The sequence below is a fragment of the Tuber melanosporum genome, assembly GCF_000151645.1.
Source record: "Tuber melanosporum whole genome shotgun sequence assembly, scaffold_17, strain Mel28".
NCBI classification, from domain to species: Eukaryota; Fungi; Ascomycota; class Pezizomycetes; order Pezizales; family Tuberaceae; genus Tuber; species Tuber melanosporum.
The window spans coordinates 694,254-707,459 of NW_003298830.1; the positions used below are offsets into that span (position 1 = coordinate 694,254).

At 47.0% G+C, this 13,206-nt stretch overlaps 2 protein-coding genes; one reads left to right on the top strand and one right to left on the bottom strand.

Moving 5' to 3' along the window:
- Positions 1–2,785: 2,785 nt before the first annotated feature.
- GSTUM_00005060001 (uncharacterized protein) lies at positions 2,786–4,088 on the top strand (the record flags this gene model as incomplete). XM_002837038.2 has 2 exons in its annotated part: positions 2,786–3,433; positions 3,537–4,088. One exon carries the CDS (start codon positions 2,786–2,788, stop codon positions 3,047–3,049), a length of 264 nt encoding a protein of 87 aa, XP_002837084.1. The 3' UTR covers positions 3,050–3,433; positions 3,537–4,088.
- Positions 4,089–12,001: 7,913 nt separating this feature from the next.
- GSTUM_00005061001 (uncharacterized protein) lies at positions 12,002–13,206 on the bottom strand (the record flags this gene model as incomplete). XM_002837039.2 has 1 exon in its annotated part: positions 12,002–13,206. The coding sequence occupies one exon, from the start codon at positions 13,204–13,206 to the stop codon at positions 12,373–12,375; it is 834 nt and encodes a 277-aa protein (XP_002837085.1). The 3' UTR covers positions 12,002–12,372.

Below are 13,206 nucleotides of genomic sequence, written 5' to 3' on the forward strand. Positions count from 1 at the left end.
CATGTCTTAGCAGGAGGAAGGGAGTAGAGAGGTCCGTAGGCGTGGGGCCCCTGTTTTGCGGCGCCTGTAAGTTTTTCCATTCCAAAAGCTTCTCTTCTCTTTCATTTTCTTCTATGAACCACCGCCGTCCAAACCAGTAGTGAAACCCATTTCACCGACCGACCGACCACCCGGTTGCGCCAACAAACAAGCCGTCCAGACGTCAGAATTTGCTCTACGTTAGGCTCCATTACCCCCGAACCGCATCCTGAAGGTTATTACAGCGATTGACCATTAATGAATGGAAAAAGGAATAAGCAACGAACACGGGATCATCAGCAAGACTCTCTCTTTACTGTAGCACGGGCGAGGTTCGCTATTGCCCCAACCCCCCCATACACTTCTTCTGAGTCAAAGCACTGGGGGTGAGGGGAGTTTAGTCGTGGATAAACTCTTCACCTCATTTCGGCAACGTAGCGGCACAATGAAGCGCGGGCGCGTAGAAATCGATCACCAAGGAATGAAACGTATTAAGCTGCACTTATTTTGCAAACCAGAACTGTCAGGCAGAAACAGTGTGGTCCTCTTTTATTTACCAGAAAGAAAAAAAACTTGATGCACTTTTTGGGGTTGGTGGGCCACCACACTCCATATCCCTAGTAACGGGGATCCCGTTAAAGAAATGAGAGAGGGAATATGATTTATGCCTACCTATGATACCCTACTCGAGCACTGCGCACAAGAGATAGGTAGGTCCAATAGCAGTACGGTAGGCGAAGCGGTACCTGACATGTGCTGAGGGATCGCTAAGATATTTACTCGAGCAGGGGAAGAAGAAAAAGAAAGAAGACGCGCATATCAAGCATTTCCCCACAAGCCAGTACTGGCGCGGCAAGCACCACACCGCAGCCAAGAGAAGGTGGAGGAACATCAAAGCAGCTCGCGGAAAACCAATATGTGAACGGCACGAACGACAAAGAGAGGGAACGGAGCGTTATGCTCGCCCTACTGTTTTTGCGCCTCGCCATCAGGGTCCGCGCCTTCTCCCCCCACCCTTGGTACCGTACGCTATGGTAGCATCCATATTTCTCTCCTCATGACTTCTTTTTTTCCTTCTTTTTTTGTTTCTTTTTCCTCCCTCTTTTTTCCTTCTTTTCGTCTCCCCGCCCATGTTCCTGTACTGTACGAGTACTTGCACCATTTTTCGCCGTTGTTTCTTTTTATCACACTCCCTACCTACCGGAACTTTTTCTCCTCATCCAGCCCGGGTGCCCAGCGCGAACCTAGCGACAGCATCATATTACAAGGGTGTTCGACAATGTAGACAAATGGAAACGTTGCCTGCGCTTTAGCCGCAAGTCTCTCGCATCGCACAGCATCGAACAAGGCATAAGAAAACCAACAAAGCCAAACCCTACCCGTCACCGCAAACAACAACCAATCAAGCGCGAAACACTCTTAGCATACGAGTGATCCCCCATGACACCCCTCATGTCTACTTTGTCCAAGCAGGCAAGATTAAGGGGTAGAAAAAAAGGGGAGGATGCTAGCCATAGGATAAAAATAGGTCACACCGCTAGTACCGAAGGTAATGTAGAATTAATCGTCTATGAGTCGTAATTGAAGTGAGTCTACATGTAGGTACGATGTAATGCAAGTACGGTAAATCGTCCGGGATGGGCCGGATGGGAAGCTCCGCCGTCAGGAAAAAACTTAATTCTCCGATCGAAAGGGTTGGTGGAGACTGACCCGATCGGAGAAAATATCATTGATCGAATTGAAGGCGTGTGGCGAGCTCCGCCGGGCAGGGGGGGTGTGGTGGAGAATAGTACAAGTACAGTTCGGATAATGAGGCTGGGGGGCGGGGATGGGATAGGAAGTTGGTCTTTTCCCCTCCCTTCCCTCTCCCCCATCTTTACCGTTTTTTCTTCTTCTCAGGCACCCCACGGCGGTCTATAGACTGGACCGGGGTGGAGGGAAGGGACGTTTAACATGCAATACCGTTGAGGAAAGGGGTAATTACACAAGGGGACGGAGCACTCCGCGGATTCATGGATGGGCTAGAGGGAGCCATGGGTTGTGGTGGTGGAGAGAGGGTGGATTGGTCGGAAGTTTGGTACTCTGCTGCTATGTCGTATTCGGATTGTGGGAAGCTATGGTGGCATCATGTGGTATCATAATATTATCATACTTTTTTTGTTGATTGATTTTCTTACCCTTCTCCTGCCTGGGGTATAGGAGGCGTTGGGGGGGTATCATACTTGTACACGTATGGTACCAATGCTGTACTCGTTCCGGTATGATATATCATGTCAGAAAGGAAAAGGAGTGAAGACAAAGTGGATGGGTGAGAAAGAAAAACAAAAAATGTGCTAAAAGTGAATTTGATACCGCTAAGTCTAGCGTTGTTTTACGTCCAACCCATCCGCCCATCCGCTCCGGTGTAGAGGATAGCAAATAATGGCAGATTTCTTTGTTCCAATCCCTTTTTTCCTTCTTCCTTTTGCAGGAGTCTGTCTTGTAGCCTTGCATCGAGTAATCAACCACCCATCCAAAAGTACTTTGCCTCGACCTACCCTACCCTACCCTACCCTGTCCACCCGGTACGTGTACAGGTACCGCAGATTTTTAGATTTTTTTTTTTTTTCTTGCCCCCCCTGCTCGTTACTGTTTCCGATTAAATTGCTTTTCTTATTTTACCTCTGCCGTTCTGTCCAAGGTCTAGCTTGGCCATTCCATGGGATTCCCTCGTCTTCTTCCTTCGTTCCTCCTTTTCTTCTCTCCCCCTCATGAATTGGACGAACTGATGGAGCATACAGTATCCCCCGCGCGCGCACAAGTCCGCCCTGCCAAACTTTCCTATTCTGTCTTTCCGTCCTCTATTTTATTTTTCCTTTTTCCCTTTGCTTGGTTTGGTTCGTCTCCCCCCGCGAGCGGTTTAAGTGAGTTTCGATCATTTAGACTATTATTATCCGAGATGATGCTGGATGATCGAAGACAGCTAACTTACAACCACCACATCTACAACTACTCGTACTGGTACAACCACGGCGACTACTGTCCGCCTTGACTTGACTGATGCCTGGTTTTACTGGTTCTATTGATTTTATGAGAGGAGTTTGGTCGATTGCGAGAGAAAAAGTTGTCAGCCTCGGAGCCCCGTGTCCAAAAGACTGTCGTTGAACAGATAATGGAAGTTATTAACTCCTTCGACTCGGGCTCCCATTGGTTGCCGGGTAAACAGCACTATCCTGCCAAGGACCGGTCTTGAAGTCGATTCCCTTTCTGTACCCGTGCACCCCCAAGGCAACAAGGTTCGCGAAATGTGAGACATCTGACTAAGCAGATTGACGAAAACCTTTTGCCTACCGACTGTAAATTAGATTCGCTCAACGGCGGAGCCAAAATTCCCTATTTTCCTCCTTTTCCCATAGGAAAATAGAATTCTTGCCTGGTATGTCCCGTTACTATAAGTCAGGGTATTCGGGTGCTACAGTTGCTTTAAGGAAATCGTTGAATGGAGCCTTTTATCACTTACGATTCTTATTCGTCTTCAGGGGCTCTCACCGTACTCAGATCATGCGGGGATCGACCTGAACTTTCCAGCCGTCGATAGAAGTTCGTATTCTATCTACCATTGGATTGTCCTCAACAAAGCTTCATCTCACCGCGATGCGCCCTTCTGCAAAGCAACCGTTACTATAATACCGAAAAGATTAAAAGTAATTAACCCCTTTTCCATTTCCCTCCTTTTTCTTCCCTCTCCTCTTCTGGTCTTTCCCTTCCCAATTACCCACTACTGTACTGTACCGTACCAAATCCAGCCACTTTGCCATCTTGAGGGCCAAGCTCCTTCCTTTTCCTCCAATCTTCCCCCGACTGAACTTGCCTATTTTGCCCATCCCGCAAACCTCAACGCACAGCACTATTCTCACCTCTTCCTGCCAGAAACGGCTTCCCAGACCAGTAACAGTGGTGACCTGAGGATTCCTGAAGCTGGTCAGCTGCGGATCCAAGTTTATATCGACTTAGGATAGCTACAACAACAAAATGGATCTCTCCGAAAATTCAACCTCTGCACGCAGGGTTTGTGTACATCCTCTGGTTGAATATGGTGCTATGAGAAAGCGTACTGTGACTACTACTGCGCAAGTGTGGACTTTCTCCAGATTATCTTCGATTCCAAAGGCATCACTACAGGAAAAATCTCTGCGTCATGCACTTCACGCAGATCTCTATACACAGGGAGCTGGTATCCCCACTTCCCAATATATCCCTTCGCACCTCAAGTGCTCGCCTTTTCCAAGACTCCAGGGTGGCTTCCTGATACTCGTTGTAAACCCAGATGGTTCACGTCCTTCTTCCGACTCTATACTTCCGCATTGGTCCTGATGACGTGGCCATGCGACTAGGGCATACGAAACTGAGCCCATCGACAAGTTTTCTCTATTTTGGAATGACCAGATCACAAGTAACCTGGCTCGGGCTATAAATATGTGTACGGATCCAAAGTGACAAGGCAAACTAGCATCAGGACGTCACACCAGACTACTATTACTAGAGAGTTGTGAGGATTTCTCGGAGCTACAAACGTGATGGAGATAACTTGTCTATCCAATATCAGTCGTTACTAGAGTCTCAGGATACCATCAGGAAGCAGTCCTTTGAGTTTCTACCATCATGCACAATCAAACAGCATACACATCTATCACCAGAAGGGGATCAAGGCAACATGACTCTACTTTTGTTCGTTTGTGTCTAGACCAACGGCTATGGCACATCTTTATACAATCCTTTAAATCAAACTGCCTTCCGTCCCCCCCCCCCCACTACCAATATCATACTCGTAGAGTAACACTTTCTCCCCATACTTCTTGGCCCGCTCCACAGGCCATTTTCTATGCTTGATCTAGTCTTGGGCCCCTCAGTGTCCAGTGGCTGCCTATGCCCTATCCTCCCAGGGCTCTCGATCTCTCTCCTCAGCTGAAGAAAGGCCCGCCAAAGGTCTATTGAAGCCCCCCCCTTGACTGCACAGGATCATGGATGTTAGTGGTGCTCCCACCCGAAGCTTGTCCTCAACCTTTTTGCACCTTACCAACAAAAGGGCTGTATTCTAGTAGCACATGCGGGACTGTTTGGATTGGGGGTCCACAAAAACAGGCAGGTGTCACTTGCTTTTCCAACCTTGTTGAAGAACTACCCAGTCAATATGACCTGTCCCCAGCTGGCCCGCTGATCAGTGCCCGTTCTCAACGTTCCTCCCTTCAGACCAAAACCGCCCAGTTGCTCTGTGTACCCCCCCCCCCGTAATTCTCGCCTCTTGGCTACAGATGTTGGGTAACACTGACAGCACGTATTGTTGCTAACCTCCCCAGTTGTGTTCTTCACATATGCAAATGAGGCGTACGGATGCTTTCTTTCCTCCAGCGACTGTGCTCCTACTCGGGCGAGCGCACCAGCCCTCTCATTACCCTCCACCCCACAACGTTCCTATCCACGTTATTGTTATTCTGTTGCGCCCCCTCTGAGAATCCCCAACAAGCCCATGCTTCCTCCCTCCCTCCTCCCCATTCGCGCCACAAGAGCCTGACCGTCTGCCAGAAAGGTGGCCTTCGCACCTACTCCCTTGATTAACATTTACAGAGCATTTGCACTCCCACCGCAATCCCCTACCATCTCTCCATCGTAGACCTCCACATCTTTCCTTAATGGCACGCCCCCACCCACTTGTTCTTCTCCTCCACCACCATGCCCCAACCCGCCCACGAACCACAGACCCATCCGAAGGTACCAACGCCTCTCCCATCTCTCCAGCCCTCACAGCCTCTCGATCCTGCTCCTCCATCAACACTTCTGCTGCTACGATGGAACAGAACGGATCCCACGGCTGCAGGTCTGCATGGGCACTATCTTTTCAATTCCTTCGATTGCTCCTCGGCCTTTGTAATTTCCTTGTGGCAGTGGCACTGAGGCGGTTTTAAGCTGTCGTTTGGGTCATTCCCTCCCATCCTTCTGGCTAGCTATGATACCTACCTACGTAGCTCTAGCAGTCAGTATCAGAACTCAGATTTGTCCACCACCCAACTCAAGCACAGGCAGAACGAGGGCACGGTCGAAGTCGACGTGCTCTAGCCTCTAGGAACGACGAGAAAAGATACTTTCCGACAAGGACGCGAGGCTACAGCCGTACCCTTCTCACCAAGGGTGAGATTCCATGCTTGTTGATAACTCTCTGATAATGCTCTATTGTAAGCAGCTAGATTACGAGATTTCCCTACTCAGAGAAGATATGATAGATGGGCACTTGAGCGGTGCCCCACTTTCCCACGTATGCTAGAATAGCTCTGAAACGAACACGGCCAGAGAAAGACGGAAAGAGAAAAGGCTATCCGCGAAGCTCAGTAGCAGCACGTGTACCTCCCATCTCCAGCATTGCAGAATAGGAGCTACATGAAAAAAATAAAAGTTGGTATTCAGGACAACTACCAGAGCTAGGATAAAAAGGTTTTAACCTGCAAAAGCACGATAGTTGAAGCTCCGCCAGAAGCGCACTCCACATGTAAACACTTTTAGCAGCGTAGCTATACACACTGACTATGGTCAAATCGCATTTGTCACGATAACACCATAACAATACAGCGGATTCACGAAGTGTCCGAACAATTAATGCCAGTCTTGGCGCCAAGTCGTCCGGGTAAGTATGCGGGTACGGGTACCGAAGTGTTCTCGATTCGGGACGGTCAGCTGTCGGTATGGAATTTCCCGTGGGAAAAAAAAAAACCAGCACCTTGTTAGCGTCAGCGGACCCCTGTTCCAACATAAAGAAGGATCTGTCAGCATGTGCACTATAGAGGCAAATTTTTCGTGTACAGTACAGTACCTTTATCTTAACACCGTCAATATTATTTAATTGTTATTATGGAATAAGTTAATACCCTGAAATTCGCATTGAAAAAAAAAAGGGGGTGCGTAGGATACACCAAAATTTAATGATCCAAGACCAATTAGAGCCGCATTGGTAAAAAAAAGTTTTCACACTTCCGAGTTACAAGTACCCCCGACTTTCCCCCCGCCCAACCAAACAAACCGGGATGAAACCAGACAACATCGCCAAGGGCATAACCCGATGTAAAAAAAAAAAGCCTCTTCCCGTTAATGGACAGAATCCTCGAGGTATGTATCATACGAGCGAGGGAGGGTATGGGAACTTTTACGAATGTGGCTGCAACAAGTACAGTACAGCAAAGCACTTTACCTATGATATATACGTAGCGGAGTACTATAACCGTCGGATATGGTCGGTCCACCACGGTTGTGCCAAAGAGGCGTCTGTCTAGTATTACATATCTGAAAAAGTTTTTAAAATTTCATTTTTATGTATTTAGGGGGGGGGGGGGGGAACATGTTCATTATCCCACGTGGAAAAAAAAAAAAAAAGTAAGTCACTTGAAGATGAGTATTTTTATCGACACCATTACAACAAAATAACGAAACGGACCATGATGAGTGATATACTATGATCGTGGAAGTTTTCGGTTTGAATGAGCGGTCGCTTCACCCTTGGCTCCGGGAAAGCTGTGTGGGTCTTGCTGATGATACCTGTGGCTTCGGTTTTCCCTTTTCTTTTTAACTACCATATTTTATACCCCCCTTATTAGACAGTAACAACTTACAACTCGAAATCATAGAATATCACTCGTCCTTTGGTTCTATCGTTCGAGTTTGGTTAGACTCCAAGCTCTGCTGCGTCCCCGATAGCTAATACTTGCTATACCGGCTCGGTGGTGCTGGGGATGACGCGAGAAAATGCCAGCTAGAACTCGAGTGTTGGTCTTTTTGGTTGTAATCGGAAAAGCACATGACGTGTATAAGCAATCCCTTCAAAACGGGTTCGATTTTTCCATCGTTAGTAAGAGGGATACGGTGCTCGTTAAAGTCCTAGGAATATTATACTTTTAGAGGTTCTGTATATACAATTTTTACAGGTTTTGATGGGTGGTTAAGTAAAAATAAATTCCTGGGGGTTGATTTCTGATACTAGGGTTTCAGCTGGTTACGAGTCCATCAGTAGATAAACTTACTGGATAGTTTATTGCGACGGAATTTCTTCAGACACTCAATTATACCACTAGCTTAATTACCTCACTTACCTTTCCTTTCTGTTGCCAATTACATTATACAACGCTATTCTTGTTGACTTTTTTTTATCTTTTTTCTCATCCCTTTTCCATATTATACTAAGTAGGCTTGTGTGTCTTAAACTTCTTGGACAGCTGCTCGATTACGACAGGTTTCAGTTGATCAGCAGTAGCATCAATCCCTTCTCCCATTTTCCACAAACTATAAACTGGAGTCAAAAGCCGTACAAGATTATTGTCCTACCAAAGCCGTAGCAACACTTCAAGAATAGCAGCAGTCACAAAAAAACCATACCTGTACACAGGCCGGTATCAAGAAACTACCGGATATGGATGAATAGTAGACAATGATCTACCGCTGTGAGGTACTAACTATTAGGTATGATAATATGTCCATACCCGAGTATGCTCAACCCAAAACCCCAATGCCAAAAGCAATCACCCATCTTAACCACTTCTCTAGGTTATCAAACCTTCCCTCCATTGCCTCTCACATTTCTCCATTCCCAATGTTCACGCTGGCGAAGTGCTATTAATCGGTTAGAATCTCTCTCCCGCATTAGACATTATGAACCCTGACCGACTCTAATTTTAGGATCCTGCCCGGGACACTGTCCTCGGACGGGAATTCGCAAGTGTCACCTTTATCCTCGATCGGATCGACCGGATCTCTTCTAAACCAACCCACATACTACTCGGGTCTGGGCGTAGGTGATGGAAAAATGTATTTTAATTTGGTGAAAGCGATGCCAGGAAGGGCAGGAAGCTTTGACATCGTCAAGCCCCTGTCCGTCCCATCAACTATGTTCATACCCGAGTAGTTAGTATACATACGCCCGTGATCCTGCCCAAAATCAAAGCTCACCTGAGCCGCTGTAAAAAAAAATCGATGGTAGCGGCCGGCTTGATAGCTAGAAATGATTTCTGGGTTAAATAGCCTTGTCGCTGCAGCACGGTTACCCTGCAATCTGGGTCCTCTCTGGTATACGTATGATACTCACTCACTCGAGTACTAGATACTGTTACCCGGCCCTGGTGTGTCCCCTTGCCACTCGCTCAATTTTCATTTTTTCGCACTGGATGTCTACTCGACTGACCGCTGCGAGAAAGGGGGAATAAAACGCTCGGCGGGGATGCACGATGATGACAATCTTTCGGAATACCGGGTCAGAAGAAGGGAGTTGAATTGAAAAGTGATGGAGGAGTTGGATGGGCAGATTTTTGCAAAACTAAGGGGATATAAGGAATGATAATAACCCTTTCTAACAGGGGAGACGAAATCAAATGATATTCGGCGGGGTGGGGAAGCAAAACTTGATGATGAGCGAAAAGTATCATAGTAGGTGGAAGAAAAATAAACTATCATACCGTAGTGAACACAATAACAGGTGTGTACTCGTACGGTAGGCTTTTTGAACTACTTTTTCAGGGAATTTTCGAAAGTCTACTGTAGATGTGCCATTTAAAAGCACTTGCACGATAATACCCACTCGAGTACAGTACACGAAATGGCACCCGTCAACACGGTAGCCCAAACGGGGCCTTTCTAATTTGGTTAGACGTTTCTCAATCATTCCATCACACAAATATACCATACCCACCCACGATGATACCAAATATAATAAAAACTGAACACTCACCAAATTCCTCCCCCGATTGTTTATATAACCGGTAGAGCACGACACTTCCAGCACTCCTCGGGAACGGAAAGTTCATATCGGTCTCGAATCCACCGATAAAGGAGAATTACGATATCGCTCGCAACTGGAAGAATGGAAGGAAGTCATCCATGATCACTTTTCGTATTTATCATAGCCGGAACTCGCCGATTTCCATCCAACCATTCCATCCAACTTGGCGTCACTGGTCGTGATATCTGATATGTTACAAACATGCCACAGGTTTTTAATTAGTGTTATTATCATCATCCCCTTGGCACTTCTTCCCTCTTCCCCTTAACTCTCTCCGTTAGAAAGGGATCTAAGCATGGTAAACGGTAATTAACGTTGTCACGGAGACTCCTCACTCTCTGCCTTCAGATGAATGTTCAACCTACTGTACCCCATGAAAAACTTGATACTATATTTATGTCATTATTATTATTATTCTCCCCACCAACGTGCAGAGAATTATATACCTACCTTCATGAGCCCAAGAGGGGGGTGGAGGTTGGAATCGAGGTATGATATATATCAGTACCCTTCCCCCGGGAATAGTACAGTACGAGTAACAAAAATCCTTTATAGCTTTACCATCCTTGGACGTATACCTCTAGGGACACTTCTTTTAAAATTCTACACCACAATTGGTTTTATCATACCGAATAATGAGAAATAGAGCAAAAGCGTTTTCTAATGGCCACGAAGTAAACGGGAAGGAGGGTAGACTATCAGACCGCTAAACCATCCTGCTTACCAAATCATCAAAGCGCCTGCCCCTTCCAACTTTTCCAACTTCCGGATTACAGTAAGCCCCAAAGCTTTCTCTCCAGCTCAGACTAGTCCTAGACGCCGATAGCTCTTATCATACCAAGCATTCCAACACCATAACCAAACCCGCAACGACCAGATTTCACTGGCGGTGACAAATTACCCGTGCACTTACCTTTACGTACTCGTGCTCTGAAAAAATTCAAGCAACCCGCACAAGGGCTGTTTTACGGGATTTCTTTTTTATGCAAGGTTGTCTCAACAAACTTTCAAGGATATCAATGAATTGAAGAAAAAAAGAAAATATCGGTAAAAAAGTTGGAAACAAAAAAAAAAAAAAGGCCAAAGACGAAAAGGAAAAGGATTAAAAGTTACGGTTATGATACAACCATGCCCCGGTTTGCACCAACATGTCTTACCCGCATGAGGGGCGGCTTTTCCATCCATCCTCCATCGTGTGTGTGTGTGAGAAGTGGTCACGAGTAGAAGAGGTTTTGTGGAGTAGAAGTTGCGATCGGTTACCATATGATGAGTATCATGGAAAATTTTTGCATTTCTCTCTGCTGGGAGTTGGTTTTCCCCAATTGTTTTATCAGCATAATATATCAAAATACTTCCGAGGTCGGAGGGCAATTTATTTATTTATTGAATTGCGGGGATTTGCCCCAGGGTTTTTGCTTTTGCTTTGTTGGTTGGGGGGAGAACTGGCGGTATTCTGACGGACGGGGACCTGGACAACCTTCCTCGAGGTAGGGGCGTTAAGTGGGGGCTTTTTCTTTTCTTTTCTCCACTTTCTGCCATACCGGTAGGGTACGGTACACAACGAGGCCTCCGCTCACGAGAATTATTGCCCAGATTTTTCACAGTATGGAGGACAAAGCGTGTCGCTTCAATTCAAAGGGGGAATGAAAGTGGGGAGGGGAGGGCGTGCGTTCTTTCGAAATGGGGAGGAGGAAGGGTGCTGGATAGACCACGCACCATCTTGGTTTGCCGGTCGGAACTCGTCCATTACCCGAACAGTGTTCCCTCTAATACACTCAAATTTCATAGACAGGGCGCGAAAGGTTCTTTTACGGTCCAAATGTATAGATACCCAGATATCCCCCATCATGATCTTCGGATCTCCAAACCAATTGCAAGGTTCCCGCTTATTTCATTGTCATAGCGTCGTGTCGAATCCCAACTCTCCCGGTTTAAAAGGGGAAGCTCAAACGCGCAAGACGAAAATGTGTGCTACAGTAAATGAGACTCTCCAACCATAATCCAATGTCAGGGCACCTTCCTCCCCGTGTCGAAAAATCGGGTCAGGATAGAATAAAAAAAATAACAAAAATGAACAGCGACAGATTCATAACGAGCCATATGAACGAACATCACTAATAACGATAACGAAAAATCCCAGCGCCGGCCATCTAAGATTGACTGAACACGAATAGAAATAACTTCATCGCACAATGAAACCGAAAACACCGCTTTGAAAGGGGAAAAATGATAATAGCGAGGCGAAAATTCAGGGGAAATCAAAAAAAGATGGAAATGCGTCAAATGCACGCCCCGGACGCCGGGTGAAAAAAATCAAAAGGACACAAGAAGGAGGAAAGGGAGGAAAGGGGAATAAAATAAAATAAATGGTATCTCTGGTTATTAGAAAATGAGTACAACGGGCAAACTGTTTGGTGATCGAAATCCTGCCAAAAGGGGTGGCTCAAGAAGCAAACCCAAGCATGCACCGCACAAGAAGCAGCTGCAGCTGCAGTATGAAGGTCGTTGGGAACAAGGTGCGGTAGGGCCGCTGTAGAAACCGTGTTTAAAGGGAGATTCCACGTTTAATAAATATTTGGTGGAGGCGGAGGCGGAGGTGCTACTCCTGGCACTGGCGGTGAATTCCCAGACCAATCCATAGGGCATTCCTCAAGACAAGTCTGGTGAGGAGGAGTTTGTTGGCACCAATCCATTCGCCCCGTATCAGCGTCTATTCTCGGTGGAGTTACTGGCCTGCTCTCACCAGTGCATTCAACCAGTATCCCAGGAACATTGGCCGGGGGACCAGAAGCCTTGCCGTGTCGGAAACTGCCTGGCTCTGCCTTAAGCTTCTCTTCCTGCATTGGTATATATCCACCAAGGCGTTGCTCGCGAGAATACGTTTCCACCGCCCCATCCAAGAGATCCACATCTGACGAGTGAGATCGAGAGCGAATCTTGCGCTCCCGACGTGCTGACGAGGATTGATGTTTACGAACGCGTGGAACCTTGAGAACACGACGCCCGGACAATGTCGAGGGATCGTGACGAGTTCTGTGGACCTGGTCAAAGCGGGCTTGTGCTTCTCTGTATGCATCCGCATCCTCATCCCGTGGCTCTGGGTCCAAGTCGTCTGCAACCTCCGGCATCGCCGGCGGTTCTGTTGGAGGAACAGTGTGGGGAGCGATCTCATCAATAGTTGGAAGGGGGAGTTGAGGCGGGCGTCGCAAGGAAAACGGATTCTCCGTTTCAGCAGGTTGAGGTGACGTCTGGAAGTGAAGGCCGGGGAGCTTTAGAGGTGGATGTAGACGGCGATTTGAACGAGTGAATGCTAGTGTTTGGTCGTCAGTGTTTTCCGTGTCTTCCGTGATTGGAAGGAGAATCGGTAAATCAGAGTGGATGTTGGGGCTCAAGGACAT